A 26,456-nucleotide genomic window follows, 5' to 3' on the forward strand; every position below is an offset into this window, starting at 1 on the left:
GAGATACCGAGCCAGACACCCTCACCTGCGGTGCCCAGGCTGAGGCAAGAGGAGGCCAGAAACCATGCCCATGGGGTCTCTGCAACCGCTGACCACCTTGTACCTGCTGGGGATGCTGGGTGAGTACCCCTCCCGGGTGTCCTGCGAATACCCAGGCTCGCTACGTTGCAAGGAAGGAGTTCCCAGTTTTACCCAAGGCTGACTCTGGGGTCCACATGTCAACCCTCTGGAGCATTGTGGAGATATGGGGCCACTGGGATCCCTGCCTGCTCCCACTAAGCTGCAGCTTGGCCCTCTGTCCTGCATGTCCCACCCGCCAGGAGCACAACCTTGCCTCTCTCATGCGCTGTTGAGAGCCCTGCTTTACCCTTCCAGTGCAAGAGAGACTGCAGGGGGGACCCGCATCCGAGAGGGCCCAGATAACTTGATTCCTAGGCTGAGTCGGATTTTAGCAGAGCAGTCAGGCCTCCCTCTGCGGGGTCCCCCACTGACAGCCCAGCCTTTACTGGGTCGCCTCCAGAGACATGGAAACTCGCCATCTCCGAGGCAGCTCTGATGATGCTCTGGACAGACAGTGGGCCGAGGCAGGGTGGAGCCGCCTCTGAGGACAATGCCTGAGCAAATGTCAAGGACTCACAGCGGAAGTCCTAGGCCCTCTCACGCCCAGTCCTGGGTCAGTCCCAGAGGGGCCCAGCCAGGCCGGCTGGGATGAGTACACGCTGGGCCTGCTCTCACTCCAGCCCTGGGTTGTAAGCCCCATCCTGTGTGACCTCAAATAGGTCCCCAAGCCTCTCCAGGCCTTGATCTCCCCATTTATGAAATGTGGGGGTTGGGGCTGTGAACTGGATGAGGCCTGACCACTTCCTGAGGATTTAGAATGTCTGGCAGGGTGACAGAGGTGCGTGACTCTGGGCTGGAAACAGGAGGATGCGAGCAGCTTCCAGGCTGGCAGGGAGAGGGTCCAGAGGCCTTGCCTGCCTGAGCAGGGAGCCTCAGCAGCCTTCTAGGGAAACTGGGTGTGCAGGTGTGAGTGTGGGGGAATGTGTGTGTGAGTCTGTGTGCATGTGTGTGAGAATGTGTGGGGGAATGTGTGACTCTGTGTGTGAGTCTCTGGGCATGTGTGTGAGAACTGGGGGGGTGGGGATGTGTAAGTCTGTGTGTATGTGTTCATGTGTGTGAGAACTGCGTGTGGGGGAATGTGTGAGTCCGTGTGTGAGTCTGTGTGTGAGTCTGTGTACGTGTGTGAGAACTGTGTTGGGGGAATGTGTGACTCTGTGTGTGAGTCTGTGTGTGAGTCTCTGGGTGCGTGTGAGTACTGTGTGTGGGGGAATGTATGAGTCTGTGTGTGTGAGTCTGTGTGTGAGTCTGTGTTCATGTGTGTGGGAACTGTGTGTGGGGAATGTGTGAGTCTGTGTGTGAGTCTGTGTGGGAGTCTGTGCGCATGTGTGTGGGAACTGTGTGTGGGGAATGTGTGAGTCTGTGTGTGTGAGTCTGTGTGTGAGTCTGTGTGTGAGTCTGTGTGGGAGTCTGTGCGCATGCGTGTGGGAACTGTGTGTGTGTGCTTTCATGAGCACAATGCAGCCTCCAAAGGCAGGATTATCTCCCCAACACATGTGACAATGGCACCTGTGCACACATGTTCACATGGCTCTTCTCACATGTAACAACAACAGGTACAAAATGCCTTCTGCCCCACAGTAAGAGGGTTGAGACAGACCTCTGGCTGGCTTTGGGGACCCTGCTGAGGAGGGACCAGGCTGTTAAACCCTGCACCTGCTCCTCACCTCTGGCCTCAGACTTCATTGAGATAGGGAGGCTCCCAGCTAAGTATGGGAACCCGTGTCCTGCTCTAGGGCCCTCCCAACTGAATCCCATCATGGGTGAGGCTCCTGATGGCACCAGGCAAGTCCCCTGGCCCAACACAGTCCAGAGTCAGGAAGACTTGGAGGTAGCCCCTTCACCCCCAGTATGGGGACTTCCTTGAACCCCAGGAATACTCAGTTCCCAGTGTCTGAGTGAGCCGGTGGGTACCAAGCATTCCCTTTGTTCAGTGGGTCACTGTTTACAAAGCACTTTTAAAGCCATTTTCTGCTGCAAGCTTCACAACAGCCAATGAAGTAGGTGGGCTCATTGGCCCCATTTTACAGTGGGGAAAAGCAAGGCCCAGGAAGGCCGAGTGCAAACCCAGAGTGCAGCAGCTGGTGCACAGCCGAGCCGACCCCAGCCCAGCATTCCTGCCTTCACAGAGGCCCCTCCCTTAGCTAAAAGGGAAGGCCACCAAAGCCACTTCCGTGAAGGAAAATGGCCCGGGGACACAACCTCCACCATCAGAGATACAGCCACCAGAGCTGGGGACACCAAGAGCCAGGGCTGGGGCTGGAGTCAAACAGTGCAGGCACCCTTTGAGCCATTCCAAGGAGAGATGCAGCAATGCCAGAGTCCTGGGGACACCACAGCCTCCTGGCTGGCATCGGGGCTTGGGGACCTTTGGATCCTGAGGCATGAAGATGCCCCCAGCATGCCTGGGTGCTAGTGACAGGCCAGGGCTTCCCACAGCTGCTCCCCTCTCAGCCCCAGCCTGCCTGGACAGCTGCAGGCAGTGAGGCGGGGAAGCGGCTCTAACAACTGCACATCCCTGACTGGCTCAGCCGATGTGACTCTAGAAGCCAGCACTGGGACATGGGAGAGTCATGGACTCTGCAGTTTGAATTCCAGTCTGCCACTTACCAACTGGGCGACCATGGACTAGTTCTGTAAGCCTCAGTTTCCTCATCTGTAAACTGGGTGCAACAGTACCTCGTAGAGGCTTACAAGGATTCAATGAATCAATGCACACAGAGCTTAAGTACAATCCTGGCATATAGTATAGTAAGTACTCAGTAAACAATAATAACAGCAACAACCATGATTATTATTATTACCAAAGTCAGCAAGAAACAATGCAAGGTAGGAGCCAATGGGGAGGAGGGTCTTGCCAGAGGCCTGCACAACCATCAATCTCTCTACCCCTCAATCCTCTTGCACAGGCTGTTTATTCACTAATTCATTCATTTTTTCATCTACAAATATTATTGAGCATCTCCTGTGCGTCCAGCTCTGTGCAAAACACTGGCGATACAGGGACCAAGGCAGGAGTCCCTGCCCTCAAGGATCTGACCAGCTAACAGGAGACCTGTTAGAGAACACAAGTAAACAAGCACCAAAGACCGGGCATGGTGGCTCATGCCTGTAATCCCAGCAGTTCGGGAGGCCAAGATGGGTGGATCACCTGAGGTCAGAAGTTCAAGACCAGCCTGGCCAACATGGTGAAACCTCATCTCTACTAAAAATACAAAAATTAGCCAGGAGTGGTGGTGGGCGCCTGTAATCCCAGCTACTCAGGAGGCTGAGGCAGGAGAACCGCTTGAACCTGGGAGGCGGAGATTGCAGTGAGCCGAGATCGCGCCATTGCACTCCAGCCTGGGCAACAGAGCAAGACTCCATCTCAAAAAAAAAAAAAAAAGGCACCCGAAATATTTACACATTTTAAAATACTGAGTGCAATGCGGGGAACAGCAAGTGCCTCAGGCACAATACAGTCTGCACTAGGATAGGAGGACATCTCTTTGGCTAGGCAGGCAGGGAGGGCCTCTCTAAGGAGGCGATGTCTCATCTGAGAATCTGAGACCTGAATGAGGGATGGAGCCAGCCAGGCAGAGAAAAAAGGAAAGAGGGTCCCAGGCAGAGCGGATGGCAGGGCAAAGGCAAGGGGGAAGGATAGGCCTGAGAGGGTGGGGCTCCTACTGCGAGCAGGGCAGCAGGCCCACTGTCCCAGGCTGGGTGAGGCCCTGGTTGGATCATGCTCCTCGAAGACCCAGAGCTGCCCACCTCCAGGAGGGAATGAAGGGACCTGGGGGCCCAGGGGCTGGCACTGGCCTTCCTGGTCACTCTGTCGCCACCAGTTCAGAGGGGTTTTCCCTGCAGTGACCAGGCGGCAAATTCAGCTCAACCTGACAAAATTGATTGAACATCTACTCTCTCTGTGTGTGTGTGTGTGTGTGTGTGTGTGTGTGAAATTGAACATCTATTGTGTGTATGTGTGAAATTGAACATCTACTCTGTGTGTGTGTGTGTGAAATTGAACATCTACTCTGTGTGTGTGTGAAATTGAACATCTACTGTGTGTGTGTGTGTGTGTGTGTGTGTGAAATTGAACATCTACTGTGTGTGTGTGTGAGAGAGAAACTGAACATCTACTGTGTGTGTGTGTCCATGTGCACATGTGCTGTGTGTGCATATGAACACGTATGTGCACAGCCCTGTGGAGGGGAGCTTTGGAGCAATGCAGACCTAGTTTGATTTCTGCCTGGCCACCCACAAGTGAACATCTCTCAGGGTCTCATCTATAAAAATAGGGGTTCCTTGCTGTGCCCACCTCAAAAGATCACTGCAATCATTACATCGGGTTTATTCAGAGACTAGGTATGGATTGAACACCTACTATGTGCCAGACACTGTTCTAAGTGCTGAGTACACAGCAGTGAACAAAACAGTGGAAAATCCCTGCCCTGGTGGATCTGGCATAATAGTCAGGGTGTGATGGGGAGACAAACAAGAGACAAGCTAAGCTAGTGATTGTGCGAATACTAGACAGTCGTGAGAGGTGTGGAGACAGACAGATAGAGGAGGGCTGGGACCGGAAGCCTTGGTGGGGTGTGTGGTACCTAGGGAGAATTCAGCGGCTCTCATGAGAAGATGGTATTTGAGTCAATATTTGAAAGAAGGGAGTGAGCCCACCGTGTGGGACCTGAGGAGGAGCGTTGCAGGCAGAGGGGCCTCCAGCTGCAGGTCAGTGGGGGGGTCCACGAGGCAGCCACGAGGGCCACAGATGCCCCCGTGAGAACTTGGGCTTTTTCTCCCATGTGCTGGAGAGCCACACAGGAGCAGGGAGGTGAGCATAACTCTCACCTCTCCAGGTCCTCAAGTGCATCTTGAACCCCAGGCCAGATGCATTTGGAACTTCAGAAGGTTTCAGATTGTAGAAGGAAATACTGTGTACATACTGTGTGCTCTTAACACATGCAGTGAGGCCTGGCGCAGCACCCCGAGTTCAACACATTTCCATTTCTGCAGTGAAACATGAATTTGCACACTTAGAGGGATGTAAAGACAGCAAACACCCTCCCACCAAATGCATTAGAACAAGACTTTTAGATTTTGGATTTTGAATTGCAGATAAGAGACTGTGGGCCTGGATCACTTCCTCTATAACTACCACTATCACCGTGACCAGCAGCATCTTCATCATCATGTACCTTTCAAGGCCTGACTTTCATGGTGTCCAGAGGGACCCTAATACTCCTCTCCGGGGTACGGATATGGTAGGAATAGCGTAAGAAATGGGTGGTGGCAGTCTGCAGAGATGACAAGGGTCCCATGCACTGCCACAGACTCCCACAGAGGCATCTGGAATGAACCCCTCCCTCCTTCTGGCCCCAGTTTCCTCCATCTGTACTCCAGAGCAAGCAGGCTCTGGGGCCTCCTTGGGGTAAGACTCCCACAGGCCCTGTCAGGTGATGGAGACAGGGTTTCTCTCCTGACTCTACCACCAGCTAGCTGTGTGACCTTGGGCAAGTCACTCAGCCTCTTTGAACCTCGGTTTCCTGATCTGAAAATGGAGGTGAGCATGGTCCCTTCTTCACAGGGCTGTGGGTAGAAAGAATGAGCCTAGTGCATGAGAGAGCTTTGGGGTAGGTAAAGCTCTAAACAAAACCAAAGGCTTGTCTCTGTGACAGCAGAGACACCGTATATGATGCAAAACTCATGCAACAGCAGACCACTAGCGCGAGAGAGAAATAACAAGTCAACCAGCAAAGGTCATTCTGCCCATGACCCACTGTCCGCTCACTGGGACAGGCCCTGGGTGAGCCAGATTAGAGACCTAAATCTGCTGTTCCTTCCTGCGGGCTCCATTCCCAGGCCTCTCCTGGTATAAGCCAAGTGTGATTCTATATGTATTTTGCACATAAAAGCCGTCTAATCATAAACCAATCATTTCATCTGTGCTCAACCCAAGAAAGGGAATTTTGGTGCTTTATGACCTTCGTTTCCCTAAAGCCCTGATACAGCTCCGACTCCACAGATGACTGTCGTTTCAGAAAAGAGGGGCTTCTGACCTTTCAAGTCAGCCAACATAGAGGATTCGAAGAAGGAAAATCCAGAATCCTCCCCAAAACACGGGTAGATCGATTGCATTTCATGGACATTGATGGCTGTAGCTATGGGGAGGTCTGTGGACTGTTAGAATGAATCACTGTTTACGGGGAAAAGGGAACACCTGACTTGCAAACTACACTACATTAGTCATAGGTTTTTATCTGTGGAACAAAGTAGTGATAGCCCCCCGTCCTCTGAGGCTCCAGGAAGAAATGGGGTCTTCTGTGAAAAATCCTCGTCCTGGGGTCTGCACAGGGTAAGCATGCTGTCATTTTATTATCATCGGTTATTATCACAGGCCCCTCCCTGTGAATCTGGGTGCCTGCCGAACCCTAAGCAGGCCACACCCTGGCCTCCACTTCCCAGGGTGCAGGGGCAGCAGGACCTAGGAGTGAGCCAGAGGCAGGGGCCAGGAGTGCAGGTTACGAAGCCAGCCGCCCAGGGCTGAATTCTGGCTCTGCCAAGTTCTCACTCCCATGCACCACGACAGCCTCCTCCTCTGTAAACTGGGGCCCATCATGCAAGTCAACAAATGTTCATCTGTAATTCCAAAGCCCAAAAAATATTTGTAAGTTTCTGGCAAATGTATTTGGTGCAAATCTTGACCTGAACGAATGGGAGGCCATTTATAATCTTGACGCGTCCCACTTAGTGTGAAACTGCGTATGTTTCGCTGCAGACACTGCCATGTGTTTGAAGCCAGGGCTCTCCAGACACATGGAGACCGTAGGGTGCCAGCGAGGTGTTGACAAAACAGAAGGCAAGGGCCACCGCCACTGCCTGGGGCTGCCAGAGGCACAGCCAGTGGAGCCAGGATGTCCTATTTTTCAAAAACACCTGGATCTTGAAATGTGTTTAAAAAGCAAAACAAAATTAAAAGAAACCTTTTTTTTTTAATTTGGCTCAAAAAAATTTTAAACACTGTGCAGAGCAAATAAAACTCATGGGATGCCGTAATGAGAGCCAAAGTGAGAATTATCCTGAATACTGTGGGGGCAAGAGGAATGTGAGGGACGGGGAGGAGGATATAAATGTCTTGGGGCTGCTTTCGGGAAGGCATTGAATCCTCACCAAGCCCTCAGGGCAGGCAGGGCCAAAAATATTGTCTCTGCCAATGCAAAGACAAGAGACGGGGGCTCCGGGGGTGTGATAAGCCTTCTGACTTCTTTGGCCCTGAGTTTTGCCTGGGATTGCCCAGTCCAGGCCCTAAATTGTGGGAGCTGCAAGGGGAGGTGGGCAGGAGAAGGAAGGGGTTTTCAGAGAATTCTCATCCGTAGCCCCAGTTGCTGGGGGTGAGGTGTGGCGGGCGGATAAGGAAACGGCATAGCGCTTCCAGGCCTCAGGGGCCTCCTGGTCTCGAGTATCAGGGATTTTGTCCACAGCTTTGGCAATAGCAGGAGCCTCAGGCTTCATGAGGCTAGGAAGGATGGCGCAGGAATAAGCTGTAGACCCCCCAGAGGGGGTCAGGGAGACTCTGAACACAGACCACAGGGCTCAGGGGATGGGGGGTGCTGGTCTGACCCCTGTGAGAAGCAACTAAAAAATGGAAATAGGTTGTGGACCCTCAAAACCTCAATGTTCATTCTGTTCCCTAGATTATAAGTGAAAAAGAAGCAAACAAAAAGAAACCTGAACATATTCGTAGACAGGCAGAAAGAATATACACTACACACTCAGGAAGCTTCCAAGTCAGCCGTACATCTCACTGCCCTCCCTCCACCAGCTGCTGAAATCCATCAGGAGCTAAAGATTATAGATCATAGGTGTTTGAACCAAGGGGAAGGTGAGGGATTGCGGAATCTAACTTCCTTACTTTACAGATTAAGAAACTGAGCCCAGAGAGGTTGAGTGGCTTGCCAAGGTCACACAGCACTTCATAGCTAAGTCTTCCCACTGCATGTTTTACCGACTGAATGGAATCACAAGTTCATTCCCTTTGATCAGGATTGCACACCAGGGCCGTGCAGGAATCAATGAAACCTGGGGCAGGCTATCATGGGCTTCCTGCTGGAGGGAAGGGAGGCAGTTTGGGCCTCACTGGCAAAAGCTCAAGACTCAGTGCCAGGCGGCTAGGTTTGAGTTCGGGCCCCAGCACTCATTAGCTGCTTGGACAAGTCATTTAACCCCTCTCAAGTTTCCTGGCCTGTAAAATCGGGACCAAAATAATAGTACCTACTTCATAGCATTGTGGTGAGGACTGGGAGAGTTAATGTGTGAAAGGCCCGGAAGAGTGAAAACTTTTAAAGTGTTGGTGATGGTGACAGTGATGGTGATGATGATGGTGATGGTGATGGTGATGGTGATGGTGATGGTGATGGTGATAGAGATGGAAGGAGAGGAGAGGAAGTGCTGCTCACCTGGGGACCAGACAGGCACCCAGAGGAAGGTTCCAGGGCGACGCTCTAGAACGCATAAATATCTTTTTTATTAAAGCATTTGTTAGAGCATTTTTTAAAGAATTTCACTTGGTTCTCCAGCTTGTTCAGTCTTTCCCGAGAATGTTCTCTGAGCAAGACCTAAGCTGTTCTGTGTGGAATCTGCCAAGATTGTCAGGCCCAGTCCCTGTCCCCAGGCCTTCAGGGTCTGGCTGCACGAGCGTTTCCAGGTCAGATCCAGGTGGTGTTCATCTCTGCATCTCCAAACCTGGCACTCTGGAGGAGGAATTGGGTGGCTGGGAGCAGAGAGCATGGGTTTTGGAGTCAGACACGTGGTTCGACTCCACCTGCCAGCCATATCACCAGGGACAGGGCATTTGCCCTCTCCTGCCATTTATACCAGGAACATACTCAACTCTCGTGATGGGGCTGTGTGGAAGATTAACAACAATATCTGTGATGAACCATACCGAGGGCTAAGTATGCAGCAGGTGCTCAATAGTTGGCAGCTGCTGTTAATAATGAACATTGAGTATGATGACTCGGGAAATAGAGATGCTCCTTGACCTACAGTGGGGTTACCTCTTGATAAACCCATTGTAAGTTGAAAACATCCTAAGTCAAAAATGCATTTAATACCCCAATAAACCCATTGCAAACTTGAAAAGTCATAAGTTGAACCACCTTAAGTCTGGACTGTCTGCGCGAAGTTTCCAAGTTAGGAGAAGGAAGTGGGGAGACCCATGGCTTGGCTCTCCGTGCCCCTGGACAGGGAATTTTCCCACTAGGAAATCTCCCCGAGGGTCTGCCGCCCTGGGCACAGCTTCCCCCAGCCCAGCCTACTGCACAGATCAGTAGCACCAGCTCTGAGCACTGAACACAGGCCAGGAAGGCACTGGGCTAAGCCCTTTACACCGATCAGCTCATCTCATCTACACAACAGTTCTAGAAAGCTAGTCCCATGCTCATCCTCATGCTATGAGTGAGGCAACCGTGGCTCGGAGGCACAGAGACAGGACAGACGTGCTCCCCAGACTCTACAGGCAGGAAGTGGCAGAGCTGATACTCAGAACTGGAGCAGTAGAAAGTTATCGGTGACTGAAAACCCATCCTGAGCTGTGTAGCACTGAAGGGCAGATCTTCAGACTCCCACTCCCCACAGGCGGCACTTCAAGCTGCCTTAGCCCTCGAGACTTAGCCAGAAGGATGACTCCTTCCAGGTGGACTGCCCTGCTCCCGATGGGCAGCTGGGATGAGAGGGAGGTGGGAATGAGAGGTCAGGAGTGAGAGGTGAGGGCAGGGCCAAAGGGCCTCCTTCCTGATCTCTCTCACTAGCTGGACATCTCCCCCATGGCCTCCTGAGGCTGCCCTGCGCACTGCAATAGATCAGATGATTGGCTGGGCGTGGTGGCTCATGCTTGTAATCCCAGCACTTTGGGAGGCTGAGGCGGGTGGATCACCTGAGGTCAGGAGTTCAAGACCAGCCTGGCCAACATGGTGAAACCTCATCTCTACTAAAAGTACAAAAATTAGTCGGGCGTGGTGGTTCATGTCTGTAGTCCCAGCTACTCGGGAAGTTGACGCAGGAGAATTGCTTGAACCAGGGAGGCAGAGGTTATAGTGAGCCAAGATCATGCCACCGCATTCCAGACTGGGCAAGAGAGCCTCTGTCTCAAAAAAAAATAAAAAATTGATCAGATGATTGACAACTAGACCATCCGTTTCCACCCAGGCCAGAGCTCTGTACACTTCCCTGTTGATGAGAATAACCTTCCCCTTCCAAGGCCCGTGACTCCTAGAGCAACAGCCGCGAAAGGATCTTGCAGATTCAGGGGAAACTTATCACATGGCCACGATGACTTCATTACAAAGAGTCTTGATTCGGGGACGAGGATGAACTATGGAGCACATCACCCCTTAAAATTCAACTGCCAGCTTGAGAACACTCAAGCAAGAACAGCTTTTTCAAAGCACACCCATTTTTTAAGAGATGGGGTCTTGCTATGTTGTCCAGGCTGGACTCAAACTCCTTGGCTCAAGTGATCCTCCTGCCTCAGCCTGCTGAGTAGCTGGGACTATAGCCTTGAGCCACTGGCCCAGCTAAACACACCTATTTTTTAACACCAAGCAACAATTTCTCACAAACAATTTGAACACAGCCTTTCCCTATTAATATATAAAGCAGTCTCCTTGACCCAGTGCCATAAATCCAAGAGTAAACCCAAGTCAGACAGATGGAAATCAAAATACTATACCTGCACCGTAACTGATCATGCTAGGTGGTGAACACAGAGGTTAAGCTTTGAAGCCACGTGAGCTTGCTACTCCACCTTGTCCCAACCTAAATTAAACCTCTTCCCCAGACACAGATGAGCTGCTCTGCTGAGAGCCCCGCAATGGGCCACTTTGCCCCCGCTCCACAGTGAGACAAGGCTACAAGGAGGCAGAGCTTCCATGTGGTCGACATGGGGGAAAGCTGGTTCCCTGCAGACCCATGTTCCCTGGGTCTGTCGCCTTGGTTCCCTTGCCAACTAGCTGGCTACGCTACTGTGGGCAGGTCCCGCCATCTCTTTGAGCTTGGTCTTCTCCAGAAATGGGCAGCTGTTAAAGATAAGTGGCTGTCATTCTTACCCTGCCTTGGGAATGCTAGAAAGTAGCAAATGTTCTCTTGGTTCCCTTTCTTGCTCATTTCTTTCTTTCCTTTTTTTTTCTTGTAAAGACAGAATCTCACTCTCTCACCCAGGCTGGAGTGTAGTGGTGCGATCTCAGCTCACTGCAGCCTCCACCTCCCAGGTTCAAGCAATTCTCCTGCCTCAGCCTCCCGAGGAGCTGGGATTACAGGCATGCACCACCACGCTGAACTAATTTTTGTTATTTTTAGTAGAGACAGGGTTTCACCATATTGGCTAGGCCAGTCTCAAACTCCTGACCTCAAGTGATCCCCCCACCTCAGCCTCCCAAAGTGCTTGGATTATAGGCATGAGCCACCATGCTCGGCCCTTTCTGGATCATTTCTCCATTCTCTAGAACTAAGGAGCTCAAACTTTTTTGAGTGAAAGCAACATGCAGGACATTTTTACATTGCAACCCTCAACACACAAAAAGCAATCAGTGCATTCTGACATTCTCTTTTTTATTTATTAAAAAAAAAACAAAAACAGGGTCTTACTCTGTCACCCAGGCTAAAGTGCTGTGGCATGATCATAGCTCACTGCAGGGTCCAACTTCTGGGCTCAAGCAGTCCTCCCACCTTGGCCCCCTTAAGTGCTGGAATTACAGTCATAAGCCACCGTGCACGGCCTCTCTATTCTACTCCATTTCATTTTTTAAAAAATTGATGGCCTGAGTGCTGTGGCTCACACATGTAATCCCAGCACTTCAGGAAGCTGAGGCACGAGAATCACTGGAGCCTAGGAGTTCAAAACCAGCCTGGACAACATAGTGAGACCCCATCTCTACATACACACACACATACATACATACATACGTACATACATACATACATACATAGTAAAAAAATTAGCCAGGCATGGTGGCTTATGCCTGTAATCCTAGCTACTCAAGAGGCTGAGGTGGGAGGATTCTTTGAGCCAGGGGGGTTGAGGCTGCAGTGAGCCGTGATCATGCCACTGCACTCCAGCCTGGGTGAGGAGAGTGAGATCCTGTCTCAAAAAGTAATAATAGTAATAATTGATGGTTACATTATTACAAAGGTTAGCATGAGGGAATTTGAGGTAGGGAGTAATGGAACTGGTGTATACCTTGATTGTGATGGTGGTCACACACATCTATATATGTGACATTCACGAAAAATAAATTTCACGTATGTTCATTTTAAAAGTAACGTTTTTTAAGAAGAAAAAAATTGATAGTTGCAACCCACTAAACAGAATTCATATCACTCAGGGGTTCCAACCTGGAGTATGCAAATTCCTGTCCCTAAAACCCATGATAGTGGATAGGGGGAGGCAGAAAGGGCCATTGCTCAGGCTGTGGGTGGGTGAGCTGGGGAGAAGGGAGAGGGTGGGAGCCTTCACTTCCTGACTCTCCTCTCTCCTTTCTGCAGTCGCTTCCTGCCTCGGATGGCTCAGCTGGAATGACCCAGGTAAGGAAGAGCCACATGGAGAAAGGCCTGGGGCACGGGAAGAGCGGGGCTGTGGTTTCATCAGGCCATTGGGGACCTGTCGATGAAGCCATCACTTCTGCCAGAGTGAACCCCACCCTACAGAGAGAGTGAACCCCAGCATACACACAGGCACATAGATGCAGACACTGCACATTTAAGATGCTCACATGCAGGTGGGTGCCCTCGACAGCCGTAAATCACCCACAAATGCCAGATCTCATGATAATTATTATGACCTGCTCACCATGCACAGAAAACATTCCAGCTCATAAATGTACCTTGCAAAGTCCTATTTCCTACCCAATCCTGACAGACACTCCATGGTCAAAGATGTTTAGAGCGGAGTCTGCAGAGAGAGGCTGCAGACTGATGGTAAAGTGTGTGGAATGTCCAGCCTTAGAGGTTGGAGTTTAGTCGTAGAGGCTGTTTCCCAAATAGGGTTCCATGGAGCATGCTGGACAAAGGGCAGGCAACACCGCATCTCCCACTGAAGACTGACAGTGTACACCGGCCCAGTAAAGGCTCTGAGAAATCCTGCAGCGAAGAAATACATTACACTTTCTAACTCAGCAGTTTGCACCCTTATTTCACCACAGACCTCTCCTTCACATTGACTGGGATAACATCGTGCTGAATGTATCTGGGGAGAATTGTGGCTGAAGGGTCTTGAGATGCCACTGTGCAGCCAGAGGGGGTGACAGGGGCCTTGGTAGTCCCTAAGCACGATCTGGACCCTGCACTGACATCCTAGCTCCAAGCTTTGGCACACTGCTTGACCTCTTGAGACGCAGTTTCCCCAGCTGTAAAATGGGAAGAAAATCTCTTGCCTGGTGAAGCTGCAACGAGCAGGCTTGCTGGGTGGACAGCCTGCAAAGCACCCCACCAGTGTTAGCTGTTGAGATGCTCTCGTTCTGCCTCTAACTGGCCAAGTGCCCTTGGCAAGCCCTGGCCCTGAGCTTTGGCCCCAGAGTGTCTTCGTCGGAAGAAAAGGGCAGCCTGACCCGTGGTTCCGGACCAGGGAAAACCTCCCCATCAGAATCACTTGGGAGAGCCTTTCACATTTCTAAAAGTTTCTTGAATTGGTGACACATTCATCCAGCTCAAAAATTTAAAAGAATATAAAAAGATCTGTAGTGAAGAGTCTCACTTCCATCTCTATTCCCGTCTATCCCAGTCGCCCCCGACGTCGACCCCAACACCCCGGGTAATGACCACGTTTATTTATTTCTTGCATATTCTTCAAGAAGCTCTTTATGCAAATACACACACATACCCCCCCACACAGACCCCACACACACATGCCACACATACACACAACCACACCACACACACCACCACCACAAACACCACACACACACCGCCCACGACACACACACCCCACACACACCACCACAAACACCACACACACACCCCACACACACACACCCCACACACACCACACACACACACCACCACAAACACCACACACACACTGCACACCACACACATATCCCACACACACCACACACACACACCACACGCACACTACACACACCACACACACACACCACACACACCACATGCACACTACACACCACACACACGCCACACACACCACATACACACACACCTTACACACACCACACACACCACATGCACAGTACACACACCACATACACACACACCTCACACACACACACCACATGCACACCACATACACACACCACACACCACACACAAACACACAAACCACATGCACAGTACACACACCACATACACACCACACACATCACATGCACCACACACACACCACACGCACCACACACACACCACACACCACATGCACACCACATACACACCACATGCACACTACACACAACACATACACCACACAACCACACACACATGCACACTACACACACCATATACACACACACCACACATACCATACACCACACACACCCCCAGACACACCACACACACATGCACACTACACACACCACACACATCCCCACATACCACACGCACACACCACATGAACACTACACACACCACATGCACGCTACACACGACACACACACACCACATATACCACACACACACCACACACCCCACATGCACACTACACACACCACACACACACCACCACACACACCACATACACACACCACACACACGCACACCCCACACACCACGCACCACACACATACCACCTGCACACTACACACACCACATACACACCCCCACACACCCCACACAACCACACACACACCACACACACCACACACACAACACACACACCACCACACACACATCATGCACACCACACACACTACACCACACACACACACCACACACACGCGTATATTTTTCCCCTCATAGAGTTTGATAAAATCACACAAGACACATGTCTACCCATGACCCAGCAATTCCACTCCTAGGTATTTACCCAAGAGAAATGGAAACGCCCACACAAAGACCTGTATGTGAATGTTCACAGCAGCTTTATTCATAGTAGGCAAAACCCGGAAACAAATCAAATGGTGAACGGAAAACAAATGTGGCATGTCCGTGTAGTGAACTATCATTCGGCAATAAAAAGGAATGAACTATTTATGCGTCCAATGACATAGCTAAATCTCAAATACATGCTAAGTGAAAAAAGCCAAACCAAACAAAATAAAATAAAATACATGCTGTATAAGTCCATGTCTATGACACTGTAGCGCAGGCAAAACTCATCTTTTGTGACAAAAAGCAGATCAGTGTTTGCCTGAGGCTAGATTCAGGGAAATTAACTATAAAGGGGCCTTAGGGAACTTTCTAGATGACAGAAATGTCCCATATCTAGGTTATGGTGGTGATTACATGCATGTATACGTTTGTCAAATTGCATCAAACAGTACCCTTAAAATGAGTGCATTTCACTGTATGTAAATTTACCTCAATAAATTTTTTTTTTTTTTTTGAGATGGAATCTTGATCTGTTTGTTACCCAGGCTGGAGTGCAGTGGCACGATCTTGGCTCACTGCAACCTCTGCCTCCCGGGTTCATGCGATTCTCCTGCCTCAGCCTCCCGAGTAGCTAGGATTACAGGCACCTGCCACCACACCCAGCTAATTTTTGGTATTTTTTCTTTTTTTAGTAGAGACGGGGTTTCACCATATTGGCCAGGCTGGTCTCGAACTCCTGACCTCAGGTGATCTGCCCACCTCAGCTTCCCAAAGTGCTGGGATTACAGGCATGAACCACCACACCTGGTCTAAAATTAATTTTTAAAGATCTCTTAAAAAGCAGACACCAGCCCCAATCTCAGACCCCCTGAGACAGAATTTCTGGGACAGGGGCCATCCTGCTGGACACTGGGTGCTGAGAACACCTTGCCCATTTATCTGAGCTCCCTTCTGGCTCTGAAATCTGAAGTCCCACCCTCCTGGGTCTAGCTTCGGGGCTGCCTGGGTCAGGGCCCTCTGGAAAGCCCCTGCAATGCCCCAGAAGGGACGAAGCTCACAAGGGGCAAGGCAGGTAGCCCACGGGGCAGGAGGGAGCTCAACTGGGCATCCTAGGGAGACAGCAGTGAGGGGTGCCAGTGGGGAACCCCTCCCAGCCTGAACCCCACCACACCTTTCTGACCCCCAGATTTCCAGGCAAAGCTCACCCATTCCAACTCGAAGTGCCAGGGCCAGCTGGAGGTCTACATCAAGGATGGATGGCACACGGTTTGTGGCCAGAGCTGGGGCCGGAGGTCCAACCAGTGGGACGACCCCAGTCAAGCATCAGAAGTCTGCCAGCGGCTGAACTGTGGGGTGCCCTTAAGCCTTGGCCCCTTCCCTGTCACCGACACACCTCAGAGCTCAATCATCTGCTACGGACAACGGGGCTCCTTCTCCAACTGCAGCCACAGCAGAAATGACATGTGTCACTCTCTGGGCCTGACCTGCTTAGGTGGGTAACTAGCCAGCCACACAGGCACCCTGGGCCTGGGCACCAGCCCCAAGGAGACTGCCCAAGGCCTGTGATCTAGGGTCTGAGCAGGCTGGTGGAAGGGGTGGGGGGACCCCAGTTTATAACCACTCCCCAAGACACATACCCAGGAGGGGGACTGGAAGCACCCATCTGTAGGATGGCAATGGAGGACCTAGTTCTGCCAATCACTGACTTCATCGTCACCTCTGAACCTCCATTCTCCCATCTGTGAAGTGGGGTGGTACTTCCTGCCTCGCAGGAGGCTTAGAGACAACGTGTGGGTCAAGTGGACCTGGTGTGCCAAGCGGCACTCATGCCAGGAGCTCCTGGTCCTCTCAAGGCTGCCAGCTTCCCCCCGGCCCTCCCCACACCACCTACTCCTCCCTCATCAGAGTGTCTCATTGCAGAGCCCCAGAAGACGACACCTCCACCCACAAGGCCCCCACCCACCACAACTCCAGAGCCCACAGGTAAGAGGATTCTGAACCCCCCATAGGGAGTCAGAGCTAGCAAATAAAAACCCAGGATGCCCAGTTACATTTGAATTTCTGATAAAGATGGAAATGTTTAGTATTGGTGTGTTCTATGCAATATTTGGGACCCCATCACCTCCCAAGGCTAAGCGTTAGTCAGCAGTTGTCCACAAGTTGGGCCAAACAGCAAGGAGTGCCCAGGAAGCCCTCGGCACTCACGCTGGCTCCCCCTCCCGCTCTCTCCTCTCCTAGCTCCTCCTAGGCTGCAGCTGGTGGCACAGTCTGGCAGCTGGCACTGTGCCGGCGTGGTGGAGTTCTACAGTGGCAGCCTGGGGGGTACCATCAGCTATGAGGCCCAGGACAAGACCCAGGACCTGGAGAACTTCCTCTGCAACAACCTCCAGTGTGGCTCCTTCCTGAAGCATCTGCCAGAGACCGAGGCAGCCAGAGCCCAAGACCCAGGGGAGCCGCGGGAACACCGGCCCTTGCCAATCCAATGGAAGATCCAGAACTCAAGCTGTACCTCCCTGGAGCATTGCTTCAGGAAAATCAAGCCCCAGAAAAGTGGCCGAGCTCTTGCCCTCCTCTGCTCAGGTAAGTGAGACCTGGCCAAGCCCCAGGACACCTTCTGCTGCCCTAGGTGGAGTCACAGAGCATCTCAGAAGGTCAGGGAACATGTGTGCAGTACAGGGCACTATGGAGAATACAAGGGAAGTGGAGGCCTGGTCTTGGCCTCTAAGAGGTAACAAGGGTTGGGGTGGGGAGGATGCATCCACACTCAATGCCTTGGTAATCTCTGCAAAGCCACACACCCCAAGCCCAAAGGAACTGCTGGCTCAGCTGCCACATGGGGAAGGAGAGTCAGCAGGACTTCTAGGAGAAGGCAAGGTCTCTTCGTGGGTCTGGGGGAGAAAAAAAATGTCTAGGTAGGAGTTATGGCTTGTGCCAAAGATGGGGCACTTGGAAGGGTGGGCCTTGCAGGATCTCGAGTTGACACTGCAGCAATGGTGAGAGGTGGGAGATCCCTGAGGCCCGGGGTCAGAGCACAGCAGGCAAAGAGAGAAACAGACAGCCCCCAAGAGGGCTCTGCAGAGGGTCCTGCACCATGCACTGACAAGGTAAAGAGAATGCCGCCGTTGTGTGGTTGAGGGGAGGAGGCAGGTGAGACTGAGTCTGTGAGACCCCAGTGGGCCAAAACAGGATCAATGAAGAAAACTAAAGGGAAGAAACCGCAGCTGAAACGAAGGGAGAATCCTCGCAGCATGCCTCCCTCCGGAAGTAGCGGGTTCCTATGGCCGGAAGTGTTCTCAGTAAAGTCCACACTGTACTTACCGAGAGCTTACTTCATGCAGGGACCATTCCTGGACATTCTAAATTTTTCACATGGCCTTAGGAGGTGGGTGTTATTATTATCATCCCTTTTTACAGTGAGGAGGCTGAGGTTTAGAGAGGCTAAACCTCTTGCCCAGTACTATAGAGCACTTGCTGGGATTTCTGTTCAAGCAGGGTCACTCTAGAGCCTGTTGTCTGAGCCTTGGTGACTCAGTGTGGTCCTGGACCAGCAGCAGCTGGTTAGAAATGGAGGTGCTCAGGCCCCAGCCCAGTCCTTCCGAATCAGAATCCACTTTTCAGCAAGGACCTCAGTGATTTATGTGCACAAATCTAGGAATCACTGCTCAGGGCCACCTGGCTGTCCTGCAGGCACGCTGGGTACCTGGTGTAAATTAGTAAAATGCTGCCCCTCCCCCAGCAGAAGCAGCTCCCAAGGGGCTCTTGGCCTGATAAGGGGAGCAGGGGCTGGCTCGCAGTCCCACCCACCCCTCAGCTACTATCCTTCCTGCAGGCTACAACCTGTAAAACCATACCCAGGGTTCTTGCCTTTGAAGCTTCTTCTAAATAGATTTACTAGGGCTTTGAAGGTGGATGTTGCCATGGAAACTGGCCAAAGCTGGTGAGATCACAACTCTCTCTAAACTGAGCATGTGTGGGCCTCAGCTACGGACTCCCAGGCCCCACCCTCGCAGGCAGAAATAAATGCGTGCCTCTGTTGAGCCAGGCCCCACTTGCTGAAAGCCTGGCCCTCAGAGTTCAGCGCCTGGGCGGCAGGATCTGTCTCAATTGTGAACTGCCAGGACTCAGGGCAGTAGGTCTTTCCAACCCCCGGGCCTCAGTTTCCCTCTTCTGAAAAGTCCTCTTTCTTCCCAAAGTGCGGCGGGAGAATGACAGGATGTTTCCAAGTGAGAAGTGGACCTAGGTGGAGCCTATTTCCCACGCTCTTCTCTTATCTCCACCTGGCATGGAGCCGACTCCCTGCTGGTGGCTGCCAACAGCCTCCTTGCAAAAAGCGCCTATGCTGCTGTGTCTTAGGATGGTGGTGGCAGCTGCCCAGAGGCACCGGAGACAGTGCTGGGTCAAGGGAAGAGCCACAGAGGGTGTCAGAAGGAGGGAAGGGCAGAAAGGAAGGCTGCCTCTCCTGGTGGTCCCACACAGTACCTTCCCCTAACCAGGGCCCCGATTTGCCAGTGGCATGGGGCCCCAGGAAGCAGCACACAGGCTCAGGGTCACACTTGCACCCTCCTTTCCCATTGCTTCCCCTCTCAGGTTTCCAGCCCAAGGTGCAGAGCCGTCTGGTGGGGGGCAGCAGCATCTGTGAAGGCACCGTGGAGGTGCGCCAGGGGACTCAGTGGGCAGCCCTGTGCGACAGCTCTTCAGCCAGGAGCTCGCTGCGGTGGGAGGAGGTGTGCCGGGAGCAGCAGTGTGGCGGTGTCAACTCCTATCGAGTGCTGGACGCTGGTGACCCAACATCCCGGGGGCTCTCCTGTCCCCATCAGAAGCTGTCCCAGTGCCATGAACTTTGGGAGAGAAATTCCTACTGCAAGAAGGTGTTTGTCACATGTGAGTTGGCCACCGCCCACAGTGGGTGGAAGCAGTTACAACTTTACCTCTAGGACCCGGTCAGGGTGCATGTCTCTAAAGGGCAGCCCTGGGGAGCTAGACAGAGAGTCCCAGAGACCCAGAAAGGATGGAGAGAGGGAAATTGGAGGGCCAGGGAGCAAGAGTACTCAGACAGCAATGGGCATGAACAATAATAGGAGACAAGGCAAGCAACAGGCAGATCACTGTCAGGCAGCTGACGAGTCATAGAACTTCTCCTTCTACCTTCTACTTTTGCAAGGTGGAAGCCAGAAAATCAAATGGTAGATAGCACATATTTGCTACATGAATGGTAACTAAATGGCAAGTAAAAGAGAGAAATGGATGGGTGGATGGATGGATGGTTGGATCGGTGGGGGGGGTGGGTGGGTGGGTGAATGGATGGATGGATGGATCAGTGGGTGGGTAAATGGTTGGATGGATCAGTGGGTGGGTGGATGGATGGATGATGGACGGATGGATGGATGGATGGATGGATGGATCAGTGGGTGGGTGGATGGATGGATGGTTGGATGGATGAATGGATGGATGAGTGGATTGATGGATGGGTGAGTGGATGGATGGATGGATGGATGGATGGATGGATGGATGGATGGACAGAAGGATGGATGGACAGATGGATGGATGGATCAAGAATAGAGGCCCAGCTGGCTATTGGTATACGATCACATATTGGTTTATGATGGTATATGATGGCAAGGTGATCACTAATAACTGGCAAGTGGTAGAAAACCAAATAGCTTATAACAAGTGTGGCAAATGATAGCTAGATGATCAACTGTTAGGTGATAAATGGTGGGTGGGTGAGTGGGTAGCAGGGAATTCTAGAGATAGATGGAGGGACAGCCAAATAGATCATTGCCTTCCGTGCATGCTGGTGAATTTCTCAGATGAGCAAGGATGACGGCGGAAGCCAGGCAGCCAGCAGCTTCCCTCCCACAGTTTTTCTCCCCCTAGGGCTGGGACTGACCTAACTCTTCCTCCTTCCCCAGGCCAGGATCCAAACCCCGCAGGCCTGGCCGCAGGCACAGTGGCAAGCATCATCCTGGCCCTGGTGCTCCTGGTGGTGCTGCTGGTCGTGTGCGGCCCCCTTGCCTACAAGCAGCTGGTGAAGAAATGTAGGTGTCACGGCCCTGAGTGGCTCCGTTCCCACGTGCAGAGACTGGAGGGGCTGCACTAGAGTCCCCCGGAGGAGGGGTCGTGCCTCCAGAGAACTGGGCGCGCAGGGCACCTCTGCTTCACCACCCAGCCTTCCCCTCTCCTGCCCATTAGCCATTTTCTGCCCCAAGTAACAGAAACAGAAAGTAAACAAAATTGCAATTGCTGATTTGTCCATCTCTGGAGCCCAGCTGAGACCCACTCCATGTCAGAGAAAAGGTGTGGCCATTCCCAAGGCTGTGGCAGGCCCAGAGGGGGTTCAGCATGGCCTCTGATGGCAGGAGACACACATCCCAGGCCTAGCTCCACCACTTACCACTGCCCAGGATGCTGATTGGGACACTTCCTCTCTCTGACCCTCAGCTTCTTCATCTACCAAATGGGCGATCGCACACCTTGTGAACGTGGGGTGTTGTTCTACTTGCCTTGCAGAACTTAAGAGGAAATTATTTAGACAAAGAAGTGAGAGGGGAGAGATTGGGAACAGAGGGCCCAGCAGGACAGTGTTGGGTCCTAGTGCCTGCCCAGGTCTAGTTCTAAACGCCTGTGGTCTTTTCTCCTGAGGAGCCGGGCACCTCGACACCATCCTCGGCCTGCTCCTTTGGCACAGGATGGCTGCAATTCCCTTCCCGAGCCAAGTTAGGAAACCGAGGCCTATGAGAGACTCCGGGGGCAGAGCCCAGCAGCCCTGCCCTCAGCTGCACCTGCCGCCACCATCTCCCTCCCAGGCCCAGCCCCATCCCCATCCCCACCCCTGCCTGCCCCCCCACACACACCTGCCCCCACCACTCTGATGTGCCTTTCTTGCCTCTTGCCCAGTCCGCCAGAAGAAGCAGCGCCAGTGGATTGGCCCAACGGGAATGAACCAGAACAGTAAGTGTCCCTGGAGGCAGGAGCCTCCCTCAGGCCCTGGACAGAGGCCATGGAGGCAGAGTCGAGGCTTTCTGCTGACCACAGACGGAGGCTGTGGCTGCTTGAAGCCTCTGATCTCCACAGTGCTTGTCTGACATGTGACTGTGGCCAACAGACATCCCCACACCAGGGAGGGCAGAGGCTTCTTGATGGGCTGATGGCTGAGCGGTTTCTACCGCTGAAGCCTCAGAGTGTAGAAACATCTCATGGTATCCTTCCTGTCCCTCACCTCATCTCTAGGGTCCCCAGCAGCCCTCACCTCCTCCAGCAGCATTCCCCAACACAGTGGCCAGTGGATGCTAACAGGCAGCACTCACAAAAGAGGCCTCCCTGATCGACAGATCTGGAAAACCATGAGTTAGGCACAGCTAAGCATGGCTATTTCAGGACTTATCAGAACCTTAATGGGCATTTTTGTATTGCCCATCTCCAAAGCAAGGATACATTAAGAAGGGCTGTCCCAGCTATTTTCATCATGGAACAACTTACAGGGCCAGTATTAGGACATTTTGGTGCAGCCAGCCCAACACCATCCCTGGTCTTCATCCTCCCTCCTTCCAGCCACAGTCAGAGACACCCTAATGGATGGAGACATGGCGCTCTTCCTGCCTCCCGTTCCACCTTCTTCCCCCTTCCCAAGTCCAGGGCCAAATCCTTCAAGAGGGCTCTGTGTTGTCCAGCCTTTCTTAATAACATACAGGCCCTCAGCTCCTGGAGGGCAGGGAGCAGATCTGTCCTGTCACCTGTGCTCCAGTCTCCTGCTTGGTAAATGCTTGATGACCGACTCATGGAAGGCCCCACCCTGCCAGTCAGATTGCTGGGTTACCCAAACCTGCTCTAGAAGTCTGCTGCTGATCCTGCTAGCATGAACCTCCCGGGAAGAGAGGAGAGGGGGATGCATTGAAGGGGCTGTGGGTGCCTTTTCCCGCTAACATCATGGGAATAGGAGATTAAAGTTCTGGGCACCTGCTGGGGAAGGAGGCGGAGGACACAGCCACAAGTCTAACGACACTGTCTCCTACCATCTGCCCAGTGTCTTTCCATCGCAACCACACGGCGACCGTCCGGTCCCATGCTGAGAACCCCACAGCGTCCCACGTGGATAACGAATACAGCCAACCTCCCAGGAACTCCCGCCTGTCAGCTTATCCAGGTAAGCACCAGCGGGTGCTACCAGGCACACAGGCAGGGCTGAAGCAGGCCACCAAGGGGTAAGCACCAGCGGGTGCTACCAGGCACGCAGGCAGGGCTGGAGCAGGCCGCCAAGGCAGGTCACGTGATGCCCTTGAAGGTCGGGTGATGGCCCAAAGACAGAATGGAGACCCCAGGGTGCAGGGGGATCAAACGTCGCAGGATGCAGCAGGGGTGTGGAAGGGATGTAGGCTTTACAGGCCCCAGCTGTCCTGTTTTGAGACCATGAACTACTCATCTGGAGAGAAGAATGCACTCAGAAAGCCATCAACCCCAGCCTTGCTGTGACCTAATGGGCCTGTTTCCCTGCAGGGCCTTGAGGGCCTGGATGGTAAATGAGGCCCCTTGGATTCCTCCGGGCCAGAAGAGAGCCATTAAGTGGGCTGCAGGAGCACTGTACTAAAGGCTCCCTGACTGGCACTACCAATTAAGCCCCAGGGAGCCTGGAGTTCAGAATCATTAGTGAACGTTTGGCTGATTTGATCAAAACAGATACGGGGCTGTCACTGGCTCATAAAGCCCCTGTGATCTTCCAACCCACTGTGGGCAGTGGCTCTAGGATCCAAGGGGCCCTGTGGAATCACAAACCCTCTGCAAACAGCGTCCTTTCTTTCCCCAGCTCTGGAAGAGGCTCTGCATCGCTCCTCCACGCAGCCTGACAACTCCTCCGACAGTGACTACGATCTGCACGGGGCTCAGAGGCTGTAAAGGTGAGCCCATCTCCAGCCTGACCCCAGCACCCAGGGTCCTCCACAGTCCTGGGGGTGAGCAGCAGCCACTCAGTGCCTCCCCTCAGGCCCATCCTGCCCATACATGATAGGGGACCCCCAGCATCTTGATTCTTGTAAAGGGAAAGACAAACGTCAGCTGTTTAGGTTATACGAGCTGGTTTGACAATTAGAGCAGAGCAATCATGGACCTTAACAATCAACTCTTAAACTCCATTCGGAAGGCCCCACAGGCAGAGTCCCTAAGAGCTCCGTGATGGAATCACACCCCTCTAGAGCTGCCAACCTGCCAGCGGGGAGAAGGAGCCCCTGGTTCAGGACAGCAGCCGTTCCCAAGATGGAGCCCAGAGCATGGGTCCTGTCCCCCACCCCCCTGCATCCCCTCTGCGGTGTCTTACTCTAACACATTTCCTTCTCACCCCACAGAACTGGGACCCAGGAGCAAAAAGCCAAGAGCCAGACCTGTTTGTCCTGAGAAAACTGTCCGCTCTTCACTTGAAATCACGTCTCTATTTCTACCCCGGCCAGAACATGGACAGAGGCCAGGAGCCTTCTGGACAGGCGCTGCTGCCCTGAGTGGCAAGCCAGCTCACCCTCTGCTGTACAACAGCTCGGCCGCCCCTCCACTTGTGGAAGCTGTGGTGGGCAGAGCCCCCAAACAAGCAGCCTTCCAACTAGAGACTTGGGGTGTCTGAAGGGGGCCCCCTTTTCCTGCCCGCTGGGGAGCGGCGTCTGAGTGAAATCGGCTTTGTCCTCAGACCCTGTCCCTGGTAAGGAGTGACAAGGAAGCTCACAGCTGGGCGAGTGCATTTTGAATAGTTCTTTGTAAGTAGCGCTTTTCCTCCTTCCTGACAAATCGAGCGCTTGAGTCTCTTCTGTGCAGCATCCACTCCTGCGGATCCCTCTGGGGAGGCACAAGCAGGGGACTCCCGGGGACCTCTGCAGCCGTGGTGGTCAGAGGCTGCTCACCTGAGCACAAAGACAGCTCTGCGCATTCACCGCAGCTGCCAGCCAGGGGTCTGGGTGGGCACCACCCTGACCCACAGCGTCACCCCACTCCCTCTCTTATGACTCCCCTCCCCAACCCCCTCATCTAAAGACACCTTCCTTTCCACTGGCTGTCAAGCCCACAGGGCACCAGTGCCACTCAGGGCCCTGCACAAAGGGGCGCCTAGTAAACCTTAACCAACTTGGTTTTTTGCTTCACCCAGCAATTAAAAGTCCCAAGCTGAGGTAGTTTCAGCCCATCACAGTTCATCTTCTAACCCAAGAGTCAGAGATGGGGGCTGGTCATGTTCCTTTGGTTTAAATAACTCCCTTGACTAAAACAGACTCCTCTAGTACTTGGAGCTCTTGGATGTACACCTAATCCTGTGGGGCCTCGGCTTCCTTAACTGCAAGTGAGAAGAGGAGGTCTACCCAGGAGCCTCAGGTCTGATCAAGGGAGAGGCCATGCGGAGCTCACTGCGGCGGCTCCCTAAGAAGGTGAAGCAACGTGGGAACACATCCTAGGACAGGGCCTTTCTCCATGCCATTTGATGCTGTACCTCCTGGGAGCACAGGCATCAATGGTCCAAGCCACAGAATCCAAGTCTGGAAGAGCAAAAGGGAGATACTAGGATATGGGGTGGGGTGCTCCCAGAATCTGCTCAGCTTTCTGCCCCCACCAACACCCTCCAACCAGGCCTTGCCTTCTGAGAGCCCCCGTGGCCAAGCCCAGGTCACAGATCTCCCCCTGACCATGCTGGGAATCCAGAAACAAGGACCCCATTTGTCTTCCCATATCTGGTGGAGGTGAGGGGGCTCCTCAAAAGGGAACTGAGAGGCTGCTCTTAGGGAGGGCAAAGGATCTGGGGCAGCCAGTGTCTCCCATCAGTGCCTTTTTGAATAAAAGCTCTTTCGTCTATAGTTTGGCCACCATACAGTGGCTTCAAAGCAACCATGGCCTACTTAAAAACCAAACCAAAAATAAAGAGTTTAGTTGAGGAGAAATGAGTCTTTAGAAAACTGTTTTTCAAGGGGTGGCTGACTTGGGTGATGCATTTCAAAAAGATGTTTGGTGATGCGATGTAATAGAAGCATTTTAGTCTTCAAGGTGCCATTGTCAAGTTCCTGCCTTGGCTGGTGAAGGCAACCCACTGCTCCCCCAGCCAGTGTTCAGGGGGCTGGTGTCCATGTCCCTTGGTAGAGGACGTGCTGCCGTGACCTGGACAACCTCCCCGTTCCTGCATCACAGCAACCTGCTAGAGCAGGGCCACCCCTTCCACTCACCTGTGTGTCCCTCAAACCCTGCCCATTCCGTAAATTATGTTCCTGGGTAAATCATGTGACCTGGCCAATGAGTGTTTGGACGTGCAACCCCTGATTCTAGCACATTAGGTCAAGGATACCAAGGACCAAACAACAAGTCTAGCTTTC

General features: G+C 52.7%; 1 protein-coding gene across 1 annotated transcript; it reads left to right on the top strand.

The window, feature by feature from the left end:
• Positions 1-26,030, top strand: CD5 (CD5 molecule). Its single transcript, XM_063632840.1, has 11 exons — positions 1-119; positions 12,637-12,675; positions 16,316-16,621; positions 17,050-17,112; positions 17,368-17,709; positions 19,717-20,010; positions 21,042-21,167; positions 22,027-22,080; positions 23,153-23,272; positions 23,930-24,020; positions 24,465-26,030. Exons 1-10 carry the CDS (start codon positions 65-67, stop codon positions 24,016-24,018), a joined length of 1,488 nt encoding a protein of 495 aa, XP_063488910.1. The 5' UTR covers positions 1-64; the 3' UTR covers positions 24,019-24,020; positions 24,465-26,030.
• The last annotated feature ends 426 nt before the right edge of the window (positions 26,031-26,456 follow it).

Source organism: Symphalangus syndactylus, chromosome 1 (genome assembly GCF_028878055.3).
Source record: "Symphalangus syndactylus isolate Jambi chromosome 1, NHGRI_mSymSyn1-v2.1_pri, whole genome shotgun sequence".
Taxonomy (NCBI): domain Eukaryota; kingdom Metazoa; phylum Chordata; class Mammalia; order Primates; family Hylobatidae; genus Symphalangus; species Symphalangus syndactylus.

What these genes read in the sequence shown, in the direction of transcription:
- CD5 (XM_063632840.1), top strand. Translation starts at nt 65, where the DNA reads ATGCCCATGGGGTCTCTGCAACCGCTGACCACCTTGTACCTGCTGGGG. An exon ending in GCTCAGCTGGAATGACCCAG is followed by an intron (nt 12,676 to 16,315) that starts GTAAGGAAGAGC and finishes TCTGACCCCCAG; the next exon opens with ATTTCCAGGCAAAGCTCACC. An exon ending in TCTGGGCCTGACCTGCTTAG is followed by an intron (nt 16,622 to 17,049) that starts GTGGGTAACTAG and finishes GTCTCATTGCAG; the next exon opens with AGCCCCAGAAGACGACACCT.